Genomic DNA, 15,325 nt, shown 5'->3' with positions numbered 1-15,325 from the left:
AGTTACTAGAAGATGACCATTTGTGCATGTCCTTTTTATTTTTTTATGCTTGCTTGCACTTTTAGTATCTATCATTGTGATTCATGGTTCTTTAAGACTGCTCTCACCAGCACTGACAACGCCGTGCTGTGAACACAATGTGCAGTGCCTTGCCCTGAACAGAGGCCTGAAATAACTTTACCTGAACCGCGAGATGGCAAATGACAGCAGTTGCAGTTTCATGAACTAATGCTGCCTTCTGTTTCCAATGTATCCCCAAATTTATGTCTCTGACCAGGTCAAAATGAACTTAATTACTAGCCTGCTGACAGGAGACACATTAGTCTGGGCCTCCCTGTGGTAAAAGGTCATATATGCCTTTGTTCAATCAATGTCAACTATCTTCAGTTGATCCACACTGTGCTTGAATGACCAAGGCTGCCCTGAGGGGACGAGCAGGGCAAAACACAGTCACTTACTATCCAGCATACTTCTGCTGCCTTATAGCAGAAGCAGTTTCAGCAGGAGTTGCAGGAAGAAATAAAAGATCAACTGGTCTGCAACCCTGCTGGCGTAAATATTCTTCTGGACCTTACCATCTGCATAGATAATTGGTTGGGAGAACAAGGAGACAAAAAGACCCCTGCATATCCCATATTGTAGAATCATAGAATACCGGAAATGGAAGGGACCTTTGGAAGTCATCAAGTCCAGTCCCCTGTACTCAAGGCAGAACCAAGCACCATCTAGATCATCCCTGATAGATGTTTATCTAACCTGCTCTTAAATATCTCCAATGATGGAGATTTCACAACCTCCCTGGGCAAATTATTCCAGTGTTTAATCACCCTGAGATTTAGGAAAATTTTCCTAATGTCCAACCTAAACCTCCCTTACAGCAATGTAAGCCCATTGCTTTTTGTCCTACTATCAGAGATCAAGGAGAACTATTTTTCTCCCTCTTCCTTGTAACATCATTTTAGGTACTTGAAAATTGCTATCATGTCCCCTTTCAATCTTCTCTTTTCCAAACTAAACAAACCGATTTATTTCAGTCTTCCCTCATAGGTCATGTTTCCTAGACCTTTAATCATTTTTGTTGCTCTTCTATGTGTGCTCTCCAATTTTTCCACATCTTTCTTTAAATGTGGTGCCCAGAACTAGACACAAGACTCCAACTGAGGCCTAATCAGTACAGAATAGAGCAAAAGAATTACTTCTCGTGTCTTGCTCACAACACTCTTGTTAATGCTTCCCAGAATCATGTTTGCTTTTTTAGCAAGTGTCACACTTAGAGATGTTAGATATTGTGTAACTGAATTGTTGTGTAACTGCATGAAATCTCAGTGGCTACACAACTATTCAATTGTGCCTGGGGGCAGGATGGCAGCCAGTGCGCTCTGAACCCACTCCCGGGGAGCCCCCTGTGACCTCCTACTTCTGCCTCTATCAGAAAGCCAGCTTTTAAGTCAGCTCCTCATGGGTACCGGCTCCTGTCCCTCCTTGCTGCCTCTGAAACAAAGGCAGAAAGGTCGGGGTGGGGGTGGGGAGAGGGAATGCGTGTAGTTGACACAAGAAACCAATAAGCCTAGGCTTACTGGTTAATTGTGTAGTCTACATGCTGTCATCCCTAGTCACATCCTTGACTAAAATTTAGCTTGTGGTCCATTCTGATCCCTAGATCCCTTTCTGCAGTACTCCTTCCTAGACGGTCACTTCCCATTCTGCATAAGTGAAACTAATTGTTCCTTCCTAAGTGGAATACTTTTCATTTGTCCTTATTAAACTTCATCCTATTTACCACCTCAGACCATTTCTCCAGTTTGTCCAGATAATTTCTATTTATGACCCTATCCTCTAAAGCATTTGCAATCCCTCCCAGCTTGGTATCATCTGCAAACTCTGTAATTGTACTTTCTATGCCATCATCTCTGATGAAGATATTTAACAGAATTGTTCCCAAAACTGATTCCTGCACTACTCCATTTGTTATGCCCTTCCAGCATGACTGTGTGCCACAACCTCATTTTCTGCATCACTTGCTAACTCCATGCGTTTTATGCCTGCCACCCATGCATAAACTTAACTTATAATTTTAGAATATATTTACACTTTATCTAGAAGAGTCCTTTTGTACAAATACAGCCTACGCTAGAAGTTTTTTTTCCTGACAATTTAAGAGCATTTTCTCCACAATTATATTAACTATGCTGATGTAGCTGATGTAGCTGGTTATTTGTTTGGTTTTTTTTAGTCAGAGCTATTTTGGTCAAGGGTGGTTATTTTTCATACCTTGACCTACATAGCTATGCTGACATAACTTAAGAGTAGACCAGCATTCAGGTAATTTTTTCATGTAGGACCTACAGTGTAAAGGTGGTATAAATACTAATGCATTGACCTCAATTGCGTACTAAACTGTATAGATGTCATCATATTTTTTTTCTAATCAAATGAGTTCATTTGCAATTCTTTCTACAACCCATATTACTGCTTAGTTACATTACAGAAGTACTTTTTACCTTGCAGTTGCCAAGACATACTCATAACGCGGGGACCAGGCCACTGCCAGAACTTCCTGTCTGTGACCTAGAAATGGGGTACCATGAGAAATTTCAGGTAACTTATTGACTAGTTTATCAATTTACTACTAAAACCAATACTGTGGTATTAATTTGGAGTATATGGGAAGCGTGTTCATGTTCCTTATTTTGGGTTATTGGCAGTTTACACTTCTATTTTCCACCTCTGCTTGGGTGGAAATGCATTCAGCTGAAAGTGATAAGAAGAATACTAAGGTTACCTCCATACTTTGCTAGCCCAGATAAGCTTATCATTTTACAGCTGTGCTAACAAAAGGATAGCACAAACAGCTACTAAGACTCCTTCATTCAGTTACAGAATATTAACAGTAATATTTAAAATAAACACGTGTAAAAACTATTTAGTGTTTGTTTTTATTTAGCTATTTCATTGTGCTTTATTGAAGATTTAAAAAAAAATATATGTAAATGTATTCATCATGCCTATATCTAGATTATTTATTCTACTCATTACCAACATCCTAAATTTGAAGTTAAATGTGTGGGGTTTTTTTCAATTTCTTAGCAGCATGAGGTTCATGCACTGCTTATTGGGTGGTGATATAATACATTTATTAACAAACTGTAGAGGTTTTTGAGCTCTAGAAAAATCTATAAACAATAGCAAGTGTTAGACAATCTAAATATAGGGTTGCTACTAAGCTCCTTAAAATAAAATGGATATAAACAAGCAAATAATCAGAGTGATTAAAATGAAGGTTATTTAATATACAGACATGTTTGGTCACATAACCAAGAATTACTTACATGATTTACTTCTGTACACCTGTATCATCAAATTCAACATTTCATTTATATTTCCCTTATAGTGTTTCTTTTCTATTGCCAACTGCCAACTCAAACACTGAGTCTTTTCAGAGTCATTATTAGATACATTTTAAGGTTCAGATACTACTATCCTTATATCGAGTAATATCTTATTCCCTGAGCTTCTGAAGCCTAAGAGTCTTACAGAAAGTAAATCTATACAAATGCCCTAAACAATATTTTGTTTAAAAATACTAAGATTTTTGTAAAAAAAAACCCACACAGAATCACCATAAACACAAGTATAATAATGCTTGAGGTTCTAAAAAACACATTTAAACACATTTGAAACAAATATTAATCTACTGGTACAATTGTGTTAATTTTCACCAGAAAGAGAGTCTACTATTCTCTAATGATGCTGTATGGAATTTGCATTTTAACGAAATGGTAAATTAAATAGGCCCAGAAGTCTCTTAAAACTTCTATATCTCAACAACTTGTAATTTGTTTTTAAAAATAAACTACATTAACTAGATAACACTTTGGCTCACCTAATTAATATTTTGACTAAAGAAGTCTGAGTCATACAAACAGAAATACCTTAGAGCATGCTTTTATTTTCCTTCAAACTGATTTCAAACATGTCTAGCTACTTTAGAATGATTTAAGGTTAGCTAGTACAGTAAAACTCCATTAGTCCGGCATCCAATGCTCCGGGACTCCTGATGGTCTGGCATCATCAGGAACCCAGAAGTGCTGGGGCAGCCGGACAGGCTTCCCCCATTCAGCTGCTGCTGAAACTGACCAGCAGCTCAATCGGGGACGCCTGGGGCAGAGCAGCTGGGGTCCCGCCGGGTTGGTCCCACAGCGCCGTCCTTTGGCGCTGCGGGACCAACCCGGCAGTACTCCAGCTGCTCTGCCCCAGGTGTCCCCAAGAGCAGCTGGGGTGCTGCTGGGTTGGTGCCGTAGCGCCGCCCCTCGGCGCTGCGGGACCAACTTGACAGCACCCCAGCTGCTCTATTGCAGACATCCCCGATTCAGCTGCTGCTGAAACTGACCAGCAGCGGCTGAATCAGGACGCCTGGGGCAGAGCCGGACTATCGTAAGGGGGGGGCTATAAGGGGTCTGGGGTGGCATCCCCTCCCACCCCACTCCAGACCCCTCATAGCCCCTCCTTCTGATAGTCCAGCATATCTGATAATCCGGCACCCCCTGGGTCCTAAAGGTGCCGGATTATCGGAAGTTTACTGTACTCCAGAAATTAAGAGTTATTTTGAAAATGTCCACAGATCTAAAATGATTGCTGTTCTTTAATTAATATTTGTTCTCCAATTCAGTAGCACTAGAATAATATACAGAAAGACCTTTTTCACAGTATAATTTTCATAACTGGTACTAAGCACATTAGTCACATTACTTACAAAGAACACACTGTTTACAGAGTTTCTTTACACTGGCTGGTTTAGTCAAAGTAGTTATTGTTTAAAAATTATGGTTCAGACTAAAAAGTACCCTGCAGAATTTGAGAACAGGATCCAGACTTCAAGTCACAAAGCTGTACTTTGGGGCTTTTGGTACCAACTGTAACAAGAAAAATAAGACAATATAAAATACCAATTTTTAACAAAGAATAAAAAGTCTAAGAAGTCTAATTACAAAGATATGAAACTGATAGTTTCTTTATAAGATTTTGCACTGATCAAATTACCATCAAATAGAATTGTAGTTGAAATGAATTTTAAAATAGATTTGTATTTTCAAAATCTCTGCATACAATTCTACTGAATTTTCCATATTACTGTATTTAAAGGTTGTTAGGGAAACAAGGCTACTTTTTTTTCCTAGATTTATAAATTAAGAATATAGTTCCTTCTCTAAAGAGTTTGTTTACTAATAGTCAAAAGTAAATACCTACAGTACATAGTACACATTCAAATCCAATAGCTCTCAAGACCAAATATTGATTTAGCTGTATTAACTGAATTGTGTGTATTTAGAAACACTGTAACTGAACCAAAAAAATTCAGTGATGTGTGATTTGCTCATATCAGAAATGCAAAGGGGGTATCCTACACAGTATAAACCCAAATTAAATTATTTTATTTTTAAAAAATGATCTCAGTTTTCTGAACTATTTGGTATTACTTGCTTGAAAAATACTTGACTACTACTGAACATGAAAAAAGTCATTAAAGAAAAATAAATATACTAATTTTGAATCATTTGCCTCTTATTACAACACAGAAGAACTTCTTAAAAGTATAAACATACCTGCTATTAAGCAATGCTTAGTGGCAACTGGAGACATATGATGGCTATAAACTGTTCCCTCAAAAGTAAATACATCTGCAGGCTAGTAATTAAAAGAAAACAAGTATCAGCTTTGCCCCTTGATTAATACCATAATGAGAATTTGAAACTCTTCTTTAAAACTGGTTGTGTGTTTTTCAAGTTAGAGTTAATGTTTATAAGGCTGATCACATGCTAACTGCTGACTGAGTTCCTAATCATGCCAATAGTCATGCTACATGAACTAAACATCCAGTATTAGCGGAGCACGGAGCTAACATAGCAGAGAGCACTAAAGCATGGAAGAAAATGCTCTGAAAGAGAGTTGCAAAGGGGAAAAAAAAGGTATCAAGGAAGAAGATGGGGTATGGAAATGGAAATCAGTAATAATAGGAAAGAAAGAAAATGTCTTATACCAGAGCCAGCAGCAGCTGTTAACAGTTTGCACTCTAATTTTTTATGTCCATGTGTGGAATGAATTTTGTTATGTGCATCCATATGGAGATGGTGTGTGACAACATTCATTTTGCACATGGACAATCTGTGGTAAAGGTGGGGCTGAGGGGTTTGGAGTGTGGGACATGGCTCAGGGTTGTGCGGATAAGAGCTCTGGCTGAAGGTGTGGGCTCTATGGTTGGGGTACAGGAAGGGGCTCCAGGCTGGTGCCAAGGGGTTTGGAGTGAAGGAGTGGGGTTTAGGGGAGGAGGCTGGGATGTGAGTGCAGGATCTGGATGGAAATTAGGGTACAGGAAGGGGTGCTGGGTTTTCAAAACTATCATTTAAATAGGTTGATTTTTTGATATGACCAAATTCAGCCTAAGATTTTCATGGGAAGAACAGACGTCCTTTAAACTACATAGTTGTGCAATGTTTTATTGAGTCTCTGATAAGTCATTTTCAAAATTTAAATTACTATCTTGTATAGTTTTCACAGTAATTTTTGCTGAATACTCAGAGAAAACTGGAAACTATGAAAGTATTGCTTCCTTATGTCACTGAATTCTTTCCTCTCTTTCAACAGAAATCCTTCTGCATAAGATTTCTTTAAAATTCTAATTTTTAAAAAACCGAAATAATAAAAACTGGAATAGATTCAAATGTTAGTGAGAAAGTAAAATGAGGGTCTGAAACATAAGCCTACGTATCACAGGTCGGGTATGAGACCCGAGACCTAGACAGCAAAGGTCAAGACTTTGCTAATATAAAGCAGAGTTAAGCTGTGAACAAAAGGCAGGCCATGCTCTCAGAAATTGGTAAGAACAGAGCTGATAATACAGAAATACTCATACCTAAGAGGTACTAGGCCCAGGTTGTAAGAACATTCCAGAGGGGTCGTAACAGAACACCTCGTTAAGAAACATCTTGGTACCAACACTCCCCCACAAGTAACATACATACTGATCCAGGTTCAGGATAGGGTCTGAATTGACAACATGATCAACTGTAGTGGAAACCCCCCTTTTGTGAGGTAAGGGGTGGAAACTAGCTAATAGTGGCAACCTAATGGTGGCAACCTGATATGTCAGAAGTGATATGCAAGTTGTTTGTAACTGTGTATAAAAGAGCACTCCAAAGGCTGGTTGTCGGCTGATCATGAGGGGAACACTAGAATCCAGAATGTTTTCTTGGGTGTTAGTCCATTGTCATGGCATATGTATGTATAGTGGTGCAGCGGTGAGTCTGTTTGCTGACCACTATTACTGTACCTCTCTTGGTGTCATGGCTCCTTCCCCACTCCGGCACGATAAATGCAGAAGTGGGGGCCAGCAAGTGTACCCCAAAGCTTTATCTACCAGGCTTTGGTCTAAAACTTCACCCAGAATCTTAAAACTATTGATTTTGGGAATAGAACTTCCACTGCCACCACCCAAAAATTAAAAACATAATCAGCCGAAAGATCATTTGGGAAATCTCACCCCTAAAATAAAAATCAGGATACACAATTAACCAATGCCAGGTTAATAAAAAGAAAAGAGAAAACTTTTGTTATTACAACAATATTCCTGTTGCAAGCATAATGACTAGATGGAAAGGTAACAAAATATACACATGGAGAAACTCCATGGGCCTAGAACTTAGTTACAAAGAAAATCCAAAACATCTTTTAAACAGTACCAGACATCAGATCCCATACCCAAACCTTAAACAATAAAACCTAATGGATTTATCTAAACTTTATCCTACTTACAGAAAGTGAAGAATTGTTTCTTGGAGAGAAGGAGAGGGAAGGGGGGGGGGGGGAAGAGAGGGAGAAAGAGAGAGAGAGGTTTGTCCCTTTCTGTAGCTGCAGAGGAACTCCCAGAGACAAAAAAGGGAAAAACCCAAATTCCTATGTCCCAGTTTGAAATTCCTACCTACATTCCTATTGGCCACGCCACCTGGCTAGGTGTAGTTAACTCCTTAGTCCCCAGGCTGCTGGCTAACCCTCATAATCATGACACTTGGCAATAAACCTACTCTGGTGCTTTCAATCCTTATTTGATTTGTGGTCTCTGGGAGCTCTTGGAGTCTGTTGTGTTGACTAATTGCATATGGTTAATGCGTTAGACACACACACATGAAGCTGAAAGTTTATCATCATTGATGGAGTAGAGGACCTGTCAGGAACCCATTGGGATGACCTTGACCACTGATTTGGTAAGCAAGCGAACTGTTATTCTTTGTTGGAATTGTGATCTGACATGACAGAAAACCACAAACCATATCCCTTCCCTTCAAGTCCCCCCAAAGTTAGATGAAATATGGACCTGTTGGATTGCCAAGTAAGGAGGGCCATATGAGGTTAAAAAAAAAAAAAAAAAAGAGTGTGGGGAAACACGGACTTCTAGAGCCATAGCAGAAACTGAAGCGTTGAAAAATAGTAATACAATAGAGTCCCGATTATCCGACCTAAACAGGACCGATAGGTAGTCGGATTAATGAAAATGTCGGATAATATGGAGTACAGATTACCTGTAGTTGATTCGGGTGCTACGGGTGAAGGGCGGCAGCACTTTGGGGATGTTCCGCTTGAAGGCTGCCAAGAAGGGTATTAGCAGCAGCAGCGCCCAAAGCGACAGCAGCGAGGGTGGCTATTCTCCCGGCCTGCGCCCGGGGGCTGCAGGGAGGAAAGGGGACCCTGGAAAGCGTGCACAGGTGGGGATGGGGATGACCCCAGCTGCACCGTGATCTAGCAGCACCGGCAGGAGGCTCCAACCTGTGGGCTGGACTCTCAATCGCCCACCACATGCTTCAATTCAAGGGACCACAGCGGCTGGGGAGGGGAAATGGGCCCGGTCACATGGTAGGCGTCCAGCAGCAACGTGGGGTTTTAGTTTTGCTTTCAGGGGTTGCGGCTGGAGCCTCTTCAGCAGGGGAGGCTGCATGCGGCATGGCAGCGTGGGGCCGCTGGCCTTGGAGGCCGCTGGTCTTGGGGACTGAATGCTCGCGTTGCTCTAGGCTGGCTGGGGATTTCTCGACGAACCCCAGGATTTATCTGGCTATGTCAGATAAAGCGGAATGTTGGATAAGCGAAGGTTGGATAAGCGAGACTCTCCTGTAGTAGTAAAAAGCCTAGGATTTTGCAACTAATGTCTATGGCAGCGAGACGGTTTAAACAGCATGCCCCGCTGCTAGACTCACTAGTAATAGAACAAACTAGGAAATATAGAAAGTAACACAAGCAACGGAGCACTGGAAAGCCCAAGCAGGGCAACAGGCAATCCAAACTTGAACAGAAAAAGCAGGAAAGTAAGAGCTTGGAAAATGCTGTGGAAACCCTGCAAAACCTATCCTGGAAAAACTCCACAGGGTCCAGGGAACGTATCTGCTTTTCCAAAATCTTTTTCGGAAGAGCAGATGTGCTCTTTCGGAAGCCCTGTATTCCTCCCACGGTCACCTCCTGAGCAAGAAAAAAAAAAAAAAAAGCTAGCAACATAATGTTTACCAAGCTTTTTAGTTAATTTGCTTTTGATACTAATACCACTTTTGTTAACTGTTTAGAAGCACAAAACTTACCTTTAACATTCTATAAAAGAAAATAGAATTTAAATCAAAATGAATTTTAACAGGTGTATGTAAACACTGATCACATCCCCAGTAGTCATTTCTTTTCCAACCTGCAAAGTACCAGTCTGATTACTTTCTTCTTCTATAGCAGCCATTCCCAACTACTAATAATTTGTTGCCTTTTTCTGAACTTTTTCCAATGTCAAGATTTTTTTTTTTTTTTTTTTGAGATGAGACAACCACATCCGCACACAGTATTCAAGATGTAGGCAAACCATGGATTTATATAGATGCAATAAAATATTCCTGTTTTATACTCTCTCCCTTTCTTAATGACTTCAAACATTTTGGTTCTTGATAAACACACAACACACTTTAAATAACAAAAAAGCAAAACTATGTCCTCCCTGTACAAAAAAAAGTTTACATCTCAACATTACAAATTTTAAAAGGTTTAGAAAATAATTTTCACATCTCATTTAAGTGAAAAAATATTGCCCATTGGAGAGGTCACCAACTAGTTGATTGCAATTAACTGGTCGATCCTGGAGACTCTCCCAGTTGATCATGATCTCCAGAGGTGTAGCGGGGCTGCCGATAACGTAGCCCCCCCCGCTGCTCTGGTACCATGCTGCTCTCAGACGTGACCAGTTCCTGCGTTGGGGAAGAGTAGAAGCAGAGGTCTCTGCAAGCTGCTTCTATCTATCAAGTGCACCACCAACTTGGAGTCACTTTAGGTGAGCCTGCACCTCAATCCCACGACCACAGCCAGCACTCCATACCTCTTGCTGCATTCCCAACCCCCTCCTAGAGCTCAACACTTCCCCATTCCAGAGCCTTCTCCTGCATTCAAACTCCCTCCAAGAGCTTGCAACCCTCACCTGCTTGTGCATCCTAGCCCCTGCCTCAGGTTCAGCCCAGAGCTTCTCTCACATTTCAAACTCCTTAGTCCAAACCCATATCCTGCACCCTCTCCTGAACCACAACTCCCTTTCTCAGACTGGTGAAGGTGAGTATGGGTGGGAGAGAGAAAGTGATGGATGCAGGGGGAAGATGGAGGAATCAGAGTGGGGCTTTGGCAAGAGATGGGGCAGACCCTGGGTTGCCCTTACATTCTTATCTTGGGTGTTAAAAGGCTGGAGCCTATTCTGTCCTTAGCATGACAGAATCTTTAGTTACCATTGTGTTCTCACCATAATGCATGAGGCAATATACTTGATAAACAAACAATGTCAATGTAAGAAAATAGATTAAACACAGTCCAAAGTTCATATCAATTATTAGAAGACAGAGTTTAGTAGGAGATTAATAGCTGGCAATGTGTAAACCTTAAGTAAGTCGTGACAGTTTGGTTAGTATTTTTTCCTCATGGTTTCCCTCACTTTATTGTTTTATGCTTAACAACTCCACTCCCACTCAAGTATGGCAAAAGATTTAAGCCATCAAAGACAATGTCCACATTGTTTATAATTACAAATTGCGCTATCAGGACCAGTTGTTGGTGGAAAAATGTATATAAAACAAGTCTGCCATCAAAAGCCACGTTTCTATTAGCAGGTTAAGCAGAAAAACCAAGCAATCAATCACAAAAACTCTGAACTACCATATTATGGGGGACATAAGTGGTTTCTGAAAAACAATGCTAAGGCACACTGGCAGGTATACAAGCGCCTCAACTTCTGCACTTGTACTCCATACCTACAGTTTTGAATGCTACCAACCTGACATTTTTTATCTTCAGAATGGTAAGTCAACTCTCACTGAGCATAACGGAAATTAAGCACACTACACCTTAAATCAGATGCTCAGCACATCACACAGTTAAGACCATAAGAAGTTATTAAAATAATTAGTAATTACTTACTTGTAATGTGTTTGTATCCCATATTTTCAGGGTTTTATCAAATGAGCTTGATGTAAACATGCCAGTGTCATGAGGGTACCATTGAACTGTCTCTACACTGAATTTATGTACATCAGGATGGCTCCTGTATAATAAATAATATAATTGCACTGATTAAGGTTAGCTGTGTATCTCTGATTTGATACTAGTTGACCAAGTATTGTTAAAAAAAAATATTTTTACTAGTTTTTAAAAAAAATACTATGCCAACATTTTCAGAAGTGACCAGTAATTCTGGTGCCTCAATTTCTGAGCGACCAATTTGAATCACCTTGGAACTGATCTTTTGCTGAGCTCAAATACCGAGATACCAAAATTTGTAGTCATTCTTGAAATTGTAGTCGCTTTGACATTTAATTATCATTTTAGCCCTGACCCTACAAACAAATTGACCCTGGTAAATTCTGATATTAATGAGACTCCATGGAGGAGTAATAATAATATGTTCAAATTTGCAGGTTTGGGCCCTTTAACAATTAATTATTTGCTATTGGTAATGTTAAATCACAACTATGACTTAAGCGCTGTTAGGCCTTATAAAATTTTACTATTTTAGTACGTTGCTAATCACACTGTCTTCGTTCCAGAAGTAATCTAGGTCAGACCAACACTTAAGGGAATTTAGTATTTTGAAACATAAGTCCTGTTTGATTTCATCTGAACAGGCATCTAAATAAATTTCAATATATTCAGATATTGGTAACTGTTTAAGGTAACAGATCACAATCTCAAGTGGTTGTTAGGTAACTAACTGTGCATGTGTACACAGCTCTCTCAGTCAGTGTTGTGTGCAATCAACACACACCTCACTTCATGGGTCCTTGCTGTATGTGCATGTCACTTTAGTAATACCAGTAGAAAAAGGATTATGTGGACAGAAATCAGCATAAACTGACAAATATATATGTGTGCAACAGTAAGTGAAATGTCTAGTGGGCCACACGCAGAACCTCGATGGACCACATGCCCACCACTGCTACAAATAGCAGAACTGTACAGACAAGTGAAGTGCACAATCTGAGTTTCCCTTTCCTTCTGAAATTTAAACACTTAAGCCGTTATCTGTGTCTGCTGAGAAAAATATGTCATCTTAGAATGAGTCTCTCCTGGGCTAGGCAAAGTGTCTTGTATTACAGTTGGCAGATGATTTTTTGGTAAAATCGCAATCTGAAGCACAGTCATGCGGCTCAGAATCTGTGTTTAATTTTGACCATGAGATAAAAATGGAAGCCCAGTTTTCAGTAATGATCATGACTTTTTAATCTCTCAAAAATTTGCAAATTGCTAATTTTTCTTAAAGATACGACTCCGGTCATAGTACTTAGATCCGATGGGCTCTTCAGGTTGGATTACCACAAAGTAATTTATTCAGGGCTCCCCTGATAAACACAGATTACAATACTGAAGAACACTGCAGCACCAGTACTTTAGACACTTCTCTTCTTAACTAACCAGAGGCAGTTAATAATTGTCTTGTGATGTCTTGAAGCACGAAGCGGGATAGCTAGGGTAAGTTTTTAGCATAGCCAGTTTAATTAGTTATAATTCACACAGAATTCCAATATATTAAATCATAGTAGGCTCTTTGCCTCATTTTAATTCTCTTTTGTAAAAATGTATTTCCCACTATATCATTGGGTAGAGTCTAATGAATGTGATTACATTTTACTATTAGTATTTAAGGCTAGAAATAATAAAGGATGTATCTCTCTGAGGAACTAAACTGCTGTGGAAACATACTGCCACACCCTCTCATAGTCCGGGGATATTAAAATGTGGGTAATTGTGTAAACATGTAACTGCTGAAAAACACACACTTGCAGCCGTCTCACTGGGAGCGGGCAGCCCTGTGCTGCTGCCTCTGATACAGGGAGAGCAGCATGGGGCAGCAGGAGGTTCCCTAGGAGCCAGTGTGCACCTAGAGCTGGCTTTTAAGCCAGCTCCCCACATGTACCTGCTCCCGCCTGCATCCCCACTTCTACCCCATGCTGCTGCCTCTGATACAGAGGCAGCAGCATGGGGGTAGCAGTTGACTCCTTAGAGGTGGGACAAGAACCTGAGTGTGACCATGAAGATTAACCAATAAGCCCAGGCTTGGTTTTCAGCTATGGAATACGCCACTGACTCTTGACACACACTAAGAAGTATAATGATGGCATTGTTCCAGGCTAGATTCAGAATTATTCTCTTACTAGATTTACCTGGCATTGCTTGGGTCCTTCAGGGCAGGGGCTTGGGGAGGCAAGAGGCTCAGAGCCAGAAATGTGGGGGGCATAGGACTCAGTGGACAGTGTGAAGGAGGGGGTAGGGAGGTGTGGGAAGGGTTAGGTAAAGGGGCGGGGATGGCTGCCAGCTGTTCCCCGGGGCTGGCCACTGGCAGCAGGAGACTGTGTAGCTTGCCTGACAGCTGCTCCCTGGAGTTGGGGTGCCTGCAATCCCCCATGGTCATTTGGGAGTATATCTGTCCCCCATGCTTACTGCCCCCCATGGTCATTCCAGGTCTAACTGTGCCTGTTATTACAGCCCTCCCTTTCCATTTGATGAGAAACAATCACAAACGATGCACATTCCATTATCCTGGCACAACCAAACCCTTACCTTGCTTTTAGTTATGATAAGAGGAAGCTGCATACCAAATTTGGTGGTCCTAGCTCTTACTGTTTAGGAGGGGTCCTTGATGGATGGACAGACTAACAGACATACAGATGCACAAACTCTGTCAAATATGTAATAGATTTAATGTTTTACGTTAGTGTACATTTGCTTCAGGATGCTTTCCTATTCTGGGATTTATTCATTTAAAGTTAAAGTTAATTATGATTTTAGTTTGTTCAGGTGTATACTTAGGGAACATCTACACATTAGGGCTAAAGCCGAAATAAGCTATACAACCTGAGCTATGTCAATTGCTTAGCTTAAGTCGAAATAGCTTATTTCAGCTTTGGCACTGTCTACACAGCAGGAAGTCCGACAAAGAGCACTCTTCCTCCAACTTCCCTTACTCCTCGTAAAATGAGGATTACAGGAATTGGAATAAGAAGTCCTCCAGCTCAACATTATTTTGACATTGTTGAAGTAACTGCTTGCAGTGTAGATGCAGACTATGTTATTTCGGAGTAACATCAGTTATTCTGAAATAACACTGATGTGTAGACCTAGCCCTACAGACTGAAGAATATTAACATAATCTTCTATTCTTAAACCATGCTTCGATGTATGCTTCATCATCTTTTTTTTCCTGTCTCAATTTAGGCCTTTTTCTGCTGTTTTAGGTAATCTTTGCTGCAGTAGTTAATGCTTTATCTAGTTCACATACCCAACTTCTAGGCTTTGAATATCCAGGTATGAGAATAAAGGGAGACAGTACAGGCAGTCCCCGACTTACGTCGGATCCGCACTTACGAACGGGGCTTTCTCGCCCCGAAGCTCACAGGCAGCGGTCAGCCACCTCGAGCTCCGGGGTGAGAAAAGCTGCTCCCGGTGCCCCTGGTCTGCTGGGGACCGTCTCCAGCAGACCAGGGACACCGCGAGCAAACCCGCAGCAGCGGGGGCTCCCCTGCTTCTGAGGCTTTGCTCTGGCAAAGCCTCAGAAGCGCAGGGACCCCGCCGCGGCTGCGGGTTTGCTCCCAGTGCCCCTGGTCTGCTGGGGACCGTCTCCAGCAAACCAGGGGCACCGGGAGCAAAGCGGTCCAGCGCCAGAGCAAAGCTTCAGAGGCGAGGCACCCCCCCCGCTGCCGCTTTGCTCCCTGTGTCCCTGGTCTGCTGGGGGGGGGGGGGCACAGCTAGTGTGCCCCCCCCAGCAGACCAGGCTTTT

The 15,325-nt window shown here is 41.2% G+C and overlaps 1 protein-coding gene across 8 annotated transcripts in view; it reads right to left on the bottom strand.

Annotated features, from left to right (window-relative positions):
• ERCC8 (ERCC excision repair 8, CSA ubiquitin ligase complex subunit) overlaps window positions 1-15,325 on the bottom strand; it is a 60,338-nt gene that overhangs the window by 31,322 nt on the left and 13,691 nt on the right. For 6 of the 8 annotated variants that reach the window (XR_012905020.1, XR_012905022.1, XR_012905025.1 and 3 more), the window contains 5 exons: window positions 11,473-11,596; window positions 9,379-9,501; window positions 5,604-5,685; window positions 4,845-4,913; window positions 2,502-2,568 (listed from right to left, as the gene is read on the bottom strand). Coding sequence is in view for 2 of the 8 variants with exons in the window: in XM_075932876.1 (XP_075788991.1) it covers window positions 2,502-2,568; window positions 4,845-4,913; window positions 5,604-5,685; window positions 9,379-9,501; window positions 11,473-11,596 (465 nt within the window). In the remaining 6 variants the exon portion in view is untranslated. The remainder of the gene's footprint in view (window positions 1-2,501; window positions 2,569-4,844; window positions 4,914-5,603; window positions 5,686-9,378; window positions 9,502-11,472; window positions 11,597-15,325) is intronic. The other 2 variants (XR_012905024.1, XM_014579202.3) reach the window with 1 other exon arrangement.

Source organism: Pelodiscus sinensis, chromosome 6 (assembly GCF_049634645.1).
Source record: "Pelodiscus sinensis isolate JC-2024 chromosome 6, ASM4963464v1, whole genome shotgun sequence".
Taxonomy (NCBI): domain Eukaryota; kingdom Metazoa; phylum Chordata; order Testudines; family Trionychidae; genus Pelodiscus; species Pelodiscus sinensis.
Note: the sequence above shows the minus strand (reverse complement) of the source record. Positions and strands in the feature narration are given on the sequence as shown.